General features: G+C 42.5%; 1 protein-coding gene across 1 annotated transcript; it reads left to right on the top strand.

The window, feature by feature from the left end:
* Nucleotides 1-588: 588 nt before the first annotated feature.
* On the top strand, nucleotides 589-3670 carry zgc:162730 (uncharacterized protein LOC564559 homolog). Its single transcript, XM_058634856.1, has 2 exons — nucleotides 589-746; nucleotides 1326-3670. Exons 1-2 carry the CDS (start codon nucleotides 714-716, stop codon nucleotides 2571-2573), a joined length of 1281 nt encoding a protein of 426 aa, XP_058490839.1. The 5' UTR covers nucleotides 589-713; the 3' UTR covers nucleotides 2574-3670.
* Nucleotides 3671-8846: the final 5176 nt, after the last annotated feature.

Below are 8846 nucleotides of genomic sequence, written 5' to 3'. Positions count from 1 at the left end.
GGTATATTCTGGTAAAGTGTACAATAACACACACTTGCCTCTCTGTGGCTAAAAAAAACAGTATCTGTATGGTATCAGATCAAGGGGGGGGGCAGTCAACATTTCCTGAAAGCCACCAATTAGTCACCGTGTCACAGAGAACTTTATGTCTACTTGCCTGATGTGACACTTTCAGGGTGTAAAAGCTACTGTTGGATTTTTGAAAAAAAAAAATGATCAGGGCCAAACAAACATTTGGAGCAACTGATCCTGCAAGGATTTCACTCAGTGTGTGTGTGTGTGTGTGTGTGCAGAACAGAAATTAATGTTTGAAGCACTATAGAGAGAGCAGGCATGTAAAGATATGTAAATGAGGCCCTTTGCTTTTAAGAAAAAAAAAAATAAAAAAAATAAAAAAGTCTATACGAGTGAAACAGTTCACTCCGTTTGCTGAGAATATACACTTTTCTTTCTTACTTTTTTAGTTTTTTTTTTAAGCTGTTCTCTTAATCCCCGCCCTGCCCTGAGCTCAACGTGAAACCTGAGGCAGAGGGAGTGTCATCCGGGAACACAGCAAATGGAAACTTCTTCCGCCAGCTCGGAGGTTTCGGAGTGTTATAAAGCTTGCGGCAGAGCCATCGAGCAGGCAACTGTAACTCTGGACAGAGACACTTTTATCAGTCAGCCGTGGATCAGAGCTGAGTCTTCTCCTTTTCGTCAAAGAGGTACACAGCATGTCCGAAATGCTCGACGACATTTTCACGAAGGTGGGTCGAAGTTTCTGTCTTATTTTTTTTTTTTTTATTTTACTTTTGTTTTGTCCGTGGGGGTTTAAAAAAAAAAAAAAAAACACCTTCAAAATCTCCGACTGGGTTGTTTACCGCCGTTTACCGTGTATTTGTTTTATATATATATATATATATATATATATATATATATATATATATTCAATGTTATTGTTGTTGTTGTCATTTTATTCCACTGATAGAGAAACCGCTGTGAGTCACGGTCTGTTTTTCTTGAAGCGATAATGAGATAAGACAGTGACGGGCTGTGTTTTGTATCCCTGTCTTTCACTATTAAATGAGTCACAACACATTTAAACAACACATAGGCTTATATATATGTATATCACAATAGAGAGTGTTTAATCATTGATTTACATGGGTGCATGTAAATAGCTCGATAGTGTGATATTGTGCAAGCTTTCCTCTGAAAATGTAACTTCTCTGTTGCTAATGAAAAACAAAAAAAATCTGAAGCTATACTTACTTAAAAGTTTTTTTACTTTTAGAGTGTGGACATCTGTATAGTAATGGTTTCTATCACTTCTATTTCTCTAACAGAACTTCCTTAACCTTTCCCTGGACGATACCTTGCTCCAAGCAAAGCTGCAGCTCAAAGTCCCAGGGCAGAGTCGGCTGAACCGATCGCCCTCCCTGTTCTCTCCTCGCTCCCCTCCTGAATCCTTGAATCACAGCCTGAGCACTGAGCATGTTAACAATGATGAGAACAGCAGCCCTTTCTGGTCATCCAATATCTGGGGCCAGGCCCACACCTCCAAACAGAAACAATTCCCCTTCAGGCCCGACCGCTCCATGAGCCTGACCGAGTCCAGCAGCAACTCTCTGCTTTCCTCTCTGGGACAGCTGAAGAACCTGGAGGCTTTCCCCTCGGGTGCTGCTACTGTGGCTCCCCCACCGGGTTTCCCTCCGTCGTCTGCTCTCCAAGCTCAGGTTCAACCAATGTTGGCCTCTAACCGTTACAAGACTGAGCTGTGCCGTGGCTTCCAGGAGACCGGCAGCTGCAAATACGGCAGTAAATGCCAGTTTGCCCACGGTGAGGCAGAGCTGAGAGGAGTATACCGCCACCCTAAGTACAAGACAGAGCCCTGCAGAACCTTCTACAACTTTGGCTATTGTCCCTATGGTTCACGCTGCCACTTCATCCATGAGGAGAAAATCAGCGATGATGCGCCGCCATCAGCCAAATTCCCTAATCAGCGGCAGCAAAATCCTATGGGGGGTCCGAATCCACGCCACCAGCTGCGCCAAAGTGTCAGCTTCGCTGGGTTTCTGGGCTCCACCCGCAGCTCATCTCCTCCGTCATTCCCTTTGTCCTTCAATGATCCTAACCTGGGGTTCAGCCGCGCTCCCTCCATCTCCCCACCTCCGGCCGATCTCCTCTCCCCAGTGTTTGCTGACTCCCTTCATCAGGAGGCGGCAGCATTCCAGTTTAGCAAAAGTCAGACCCGTGCCAGTGCTGGAGACATCCACAACATTCCTGTCATCCTGGAGCCAAAGGCCTCACGCTGTGTGTGTGGCCATGGAAATAACTTTAACAGCAACAACAGCAGAGTCTTTGCCAGCTTGGAGGCAGAGGGGCACCACCAGGACAGCACCATGCTCTTTCCTGGCACCAGCAGCCACGGGGCATTCGCGAAGCCTGCTGGACTCCAGCGTTTCTCCTCGGAGGACTCGCTGGAGGACAGCTACAGCAGCTCCAGCGGAGGCTCCAGTGGAACCGAGTCTCCAACATTCGACGCTTCATCCAAGAGGCTCACTGTGTTCGAACGCCTGTCCCTTTCTGACTAAGTGGATCCAAAGGAAAAGGACAGAAAAGAACTGCATCTATCTCTCTTTCTTTCTTCAGACTTGCTTCAGAACCAGAACTGATCAGGACGAGTCAGCTTTAGATGATACAATAACACTTAAACATTTTAATTTACGTTTGTAAAGAGAAAAAAAAAAAAAGGAACTTGTCTTTGACGGTAACGAATGCTGAGATCAGAACCCAAAATGTCACCGCACTCTATTTTTATACTGAAAAACATTATGGAGCCTTCTTTCCTTGTATGTGGTCTTCCATGTGAGCAAACTCCTCTGCAGGTCTTGACCGCACCAGGAAATAATCTGCTTCATAATTACCATCAAAATGTTAGTGATGATCATTAATGTGGTGCCTTCAAGATGATCTCTGCTTCACAGGCTGTTTAGTCTCGGTGCCATGAACAGTATGTTCGATTCAGTAGCCTTAATCAGTGAGACCTGACGTGTGTCATTGATCCCAATTTATCTGTGATATGCACTTTACAGCTAATTGAAATGGGAGAAGCTGTCACATCTCCCAGTAGCATTCAACCAAAGCTTCAGACTCTCTTCTGCTCTGTCTGTATGTGTGTGTGTGTATGTGAGTGCGTGTGTGTCTGTGTGCGTGCATGTGCGGGTGTACGTAACCGTGTCATTTTCCTGAATCCTGGGGTGCACGCATAAATAAGTTTCAGGATGCTGAAAGAACAAATGTAGCCTAAGCCAGTGGATTTCGATGTGTATGTGTAATCTTGATTCACTTTATTAGATTTTCTTCAGCCCAACATTCTGTATGCTCGTTTGTAAGCTGCACCCTGTCCTCTGTTGTCCCCTGTTTGTTTGAAAACCTGGTTCAGGGACTTTAACACCACAGTATTCCTTTTGGTTATTGGTTGCCTTGTTGTTTAACTTAAACTAATATATTTATTATGATATTTATTTGTGTTTAATGAATACAAAAAAAATGTATTTTGTACTTTATTTATGGAGACATATTGCAAGCTTTGTGAAATACCAATGTGAGGAGGAAAAAAAGAGAATCTTATATTTTTAATTGCCTGAAAGGGACAAAATAAATTTCTGAATATATATAAAGAAATGCATGTATGCTGTTCTCCTGGTTTTTTTTACTCTTTACTGTTCCTTTATTTCAATAACTACATTTTGAGCAACATTTGTCATTGCCAGGACTTGGCGTGACTCATGTGATTGACACATACAGAAACAGACACACACACAGAAAATAAAACACTTGACATGCTGATAACAGCAGAATATGGAAGCTGGTAGATGTGCTCATATCAGGTCTTTCTTTTTACACTGAAGGAGAATTTCCCTCTCTCTGCTAAAATGAATTATACATCACGATTACAAATAATGATCAGTGAATAAATAAATAAGTAAACTGTCTCTGGAGCGCCGCTCCAATAATAATGTAATTCTATGGAGTCATTCATTTAATACAGCCTGTACTGTAAATGTATTTCAAACAACACTGGTGAAATCTGCAATTGCAATATGAGAGTCAAGGAAATAACCATTTCAAAACATCACCGGGTCATATAACATATACACACACACACACATGTGTGTCATTAATGCAAACATATAGTATAAAGGATGCATTGATGGAGTCAATAATATTGTGTTGATCATGGAAACAGGTTTTAAGAACACAATATCTCCAGGGATTGGCCAAAGTTTTTGAAACACAGAATTCCGGTCTTATTTCAGCAGCACACTCTTACCCATAAGGCCACGAGTCAGGATCATCTCAGTACTCAGCAAATAGCCCTTTATTTGGTCTATTGTGTTCGTAACAGAAGCCAATGAGTAACTTCTGCCTCTGGATTGTGGAATGTCCTTCTCTGTGTTCTGTCCTTCTCCCCTCCTCCTGTGTTTAGTGGCATACATTGTCCTCTGTTGTGTATACAGCGCAGTGTTTAGATCACACCACGTACGCACACATGCGGCCGCTCATTTCCAGGTTAAGGATCTCATGTTTTCAGCTGTTTCAGTTCTATGGGACCAGAGTTGACCTGTGTCAAACTCAGCTGGCTGTGCATGAGTCAGAGGCTGGTGTTTACAGGCATTTTAAATATTAAGGAAATTCAAAAGAAGGTTGTGCAAACCATGAACAATATTACATTTTCGTACTTTCTGTACAGAAAGACTTTCAATGGAGAGGACTGGGATGAAGTTTAACACTCTGAGTCCTGCATTATAAACGTATTTTATGGTGTTGTGAATACATGATCCCAGTGTCTTTCAACCCATTGTGCTTATTATGGAGAGGATGTTGACACAATGAGGGGAAAAAAAAAACATGATATTTTTCCTAGCCCTAAACCCCGACCACATTCAAGACCAGGAAATGTTTACCGTCACCCTCATTTCCTCATTTCAGACAAAAGCGCCACAAGCGTTTAAGACGCTATACACTACTGATACGCACACCTGTCGACATCTAAGTAACCTATGTAATTGCGGTTCAGAAACATGAGCTCACTAGTGTCTGCAATTTACAGAAACAATTGTGCAACATAGATCCCGGCAACCACGTTGCAGAAACTCCATAATAAAGATGTAACAAACACCTGTAGATCTGACAGCAGGGGGAATTAATTCTGCTGCCTGGACAGGCAATCCACGCTGGAAATTTCCAACTGCCGCTATTTCCAGCATTCAGCCAATCCGATCGATCATTTGCGCTTTTGAAGGTCACGTCTTGTGGCTCATGGTCAAATGCATAGTGTCTCTTATAGGGCACAGGGGTTGTGAAAGGCACATTTGCAAAGATAAGCAGAAGTCTGTGAAAATACCCTGTTGCAGTTTCCTCTTTATATTCCCAGAGAGAGATGGTCTGTTGAGCAGCCAGTTACCACAGTCACCACCCTCTCAGACTGTGAAAGCACAGAACTCTGTGTAGCAAGCAAAGCTGCAACCTGGAAAAAAAAAAAAAAAAAAGAAGAATGAAAAAGACACATTTCACAGCAAGGGCCCATGGTTACTGAGAAACAGACGTAAACAAATCTTTGGAAAACGGAGTGATGACGCCCCCATTAGTGCGGGATGGCTTGAGAAATTTTTACATGTAATGCTCTTGCAAAATTGCACAATTACTGATCTGATCGTTACAGTTTTGCGGTGTTTCCTGCATGGTTGAAATCTTTAGCAGATGTTCATTTGCAGGAATGACTTTTCTAACGTTGCCAAATCTGTGCTGCGTGAGAGTAGAAATATAAATATATGTATAAATATGGCTCTGGAGGATCTCTTCAATCAGATCATCAAGAAATATGTGGAGGGTTTTATAGTTTTTATGCGTTTTGATTTGCTTTGCTTTTTATTGTCCCATCATTTATCTTGATCTGAAATAAACACACTGTGGAGATCTGGGCAGTTTAGTTCAGTTCAAATAGTGAATCATTTCTCAGCACAGTCACTGGTCTCTATCTACTGACACACACACACACACACACAAACACACACACACTGGTGTGGTTTGTTTGTGATGGGTGGCCCAACAACCCGGTTATGTGACTGTGGAAATGTGATACTTGAATTCAAAATCATAATGTGTATGATAGCCACTCCCCTAATTGTTCAAGTGTGTAAGTGTGTAAGGATGTAATAAATGAGTGTCGGGATTTCCCCCTAAAACTAATGTGAGCTGATCATCCTGCTGGCATCCACAAATCGATGTTTGACTTGTGTCATTTAAAAAGAAAATCCATATTTCTACTCATCTGGTGCACAGCTGAATGACCCTCTTTCAATCTAAATATTAAACTGCATTATACTTCCTTAATATTGTCTCTGACACAAAACACAAAACACAGTGGAGCGATGGTTTATCAAACTTTTTTTTATATTGACTACAGATTGCTTGTCTATATGTTTCAACAGCAGTGTACACACCCTGAGGTCGAAACCCTTCTATGCAAATAGACATACACGTGTGTCCTCCAAGGCATCCTTTTGGCTCACTTTTCATTTAGTTTAATACTCCATAAACATCTGCAATGCTTTCTACTGTGCATTGTGTCTTTTAACCTTGTTTCCCATTTGGATTAGTGGCAGGATGTGTTGCTATGGCAATGGACAATGACCACAATGTGTGAAGACGAAAAGAAAAAAAAAAAGAAAGAAAAGGAAAAGGATCAGTGTGTGTGTGTGTGTGTTCACAAATATTAACTTCACAGTATGTTTTAGAAAAAGAGCACTGCTTGAAGTTCAGCAGAATATGCCAGCATTAGCATCGTGCCAACACTTATACCGGATGTTAAGCATCCATGTAATTATTAATTATCTTTCCTTGGAGTTTTGTTTCACGGCACCTCATAATGCCTCGATCCAACCACCGCAACGGGTCATTCTTTACACAACACACAGCAGTCACCACTTTATGTGCGACTGTTAATGATCAACCACAAAGTTGCTGCTGTTAAAAAAACAAGAACCTCTTTATCTAAGTCACCTGACACACACACACACACACACACACCATAGAGATAAAGTTCAACCCTGGGTGGAGATCTATTTAATGAAGGCAATGACACATGATGTGGTGTAAAGGTGAAAAGGAGCATATTCTTACAATATGAGATAAGAAAATAAAAGCGACGGTTTCAGGGCTGAGCCGTGCTAACTGCAAGAAAAGGAGCTCCACTGAGCTGACAGCGATGCAGAGTGTGTAACATTTGCTCTTGCGTAAAAAGAGGAGTTTCTGTCAGCGATGTGTTTTGTTTGCCGCTGGATAGAAACAGCACACGTCATCACATTTCTACCTGTCCAATGTGCTTCTGTGCAAAGACCCTGTGCTTGTTTGCACGCCTCTCTCTCTCTCTGTGTGTGTGTGTGTGTGTTGTAATTTATCATGATCAGGTTTCAGTCTTGATTTTCTTCCATCTCCCAAAGACACATCCCTCCCCTTCCCTCCCCTCCCCTCCCCTCCTCTCTTTTTTTTCTGTCATAACCTGCAGATTAAGCATTAAGGTTGAGTAATCCTTCAACCCCAAACCTTCGTCAACCATTCAGAGAATGACGAAGTGCATTATGTAACTGTGCCTTTATTAACTAGGTCATAGGAAAACACAGCACGTTTTCTTTTTTTTTTCTTTCTTCTCCTTGGAAAAGTAAGTGCTGGATGGGTTAATGCACCTTAATGCGGGGTTCATGATCTGAGCTCTTGATCGACTTTGCCCACAAATCTCTTATTCATCTGAGAAGGAACCTGACGTTTGAAGAAGAGCAGAAGGGGAAAGTAACCACGCAGCAAATGTAAAGAGATATATGGGCACGAGATTGGTCACACTTTTTACTCCTCTGGGCAGCTTTCAAAGCAGATCACTACTTCACTCCAGATCACGTCCACTTTACTCTAATACTCGATGACTGCCCCCTACTGGTCAAGACATTATGGCTTTTCCATGATACTCTGAACTGTGCTAAGGGTCTTGATTGTAATCAGAGGGCGTGTGGCTAAGAAAGAGGACACAGCACTGGTGTTCCCAGTTATGGTGAAAATTGGTTAAAACCAAATGAAATAATACATTCCTCCTTTCTCTCATTGATGAAGGCTCTCGTGAATATTAATCTGTCATGATAATAATTGAGCTTGGCTGACCCTTACTATTCCCTCCCTTGAACCAAAGTGCACTTGATTGTAATCTGTATTTTGTGTGAATCATTGACTAAATACTGAGCATGACCGAAGCATAACACGGAATTATATGTGAAGCAATAGGCTTGCTGCAATGGGTCATGAGTTATGAACACGGAACAGAACCTTTATTGTCACCTCAGGACCCAAAAGCGAACGTCTGTTTCTCGCCTTCCTCCAGAGAAATTAAGGAGAAACAGCAGTGTCAGTAAGTCAGAGTAGGAGGAAAGGGAGGAGGAAATGTTTGAGTAGTGACATCACAGCGGCGGAGTGGAAGTGCGATCCTTTTATAGCCATGTTCTCCCTCTCTGCCACATTCCTCAGTCGCAGAGCACAGTGCGCTCCTCCTCCTGCCCCCATTTCATCCAGCATCGCTGCTGTGACGCAAACAGGGGGAATGAGGGAGATGACGGTGGGGGGGAGGACCCCAGTGGCTGGGTCGGGGTGGATGAGGAGATAAGAGTTGGTAAACTAAGGAACACTAAAAGAGAACGCACAAAAACTCCCTTAATCACCCCCCCCTGGCCCTCTTGACCACTTCCCTTTGCTCCACTCTCCCTCTCTGAACTTTTACTTTCACTGGCTGTGCTTTTAAACAGATAAACTGGAGGAAT

Source organism: Solea solea, chromosome 7 (genome assembly GCF_958295425.1).
Source record: "Solea solea chromosome 7, fSolSol10.1, whole genome shotgun sequence".
Taxonomy (NCBI): domain Eukaryota; kingdom Metazoa; phylum Chordata; class Actinopteri; order Pleuronectiformes; family Soleidae; genus Solea; species Solea solea.
This window is presented reverse-complemented; position numbering and strand designations above follow the sequence as displayed.

What these genes read in the sequence shown, in the direction of transcription:
- zgc:162730 (XM_058634856.1), top strand. Translation starts at nt 714, where the DNA reads ATGTCCGAAATGCTCGACGACATTTTCACGAAG. An exon ending in TCGACGACATTTTCACGAAG is followed by an intron (nt 747 to 1,325) that starts GTGGGTCGAAGT and finishes TTTCTCTAACAG; the next exon opens with AACTTCCTTAACCTTTCCCT.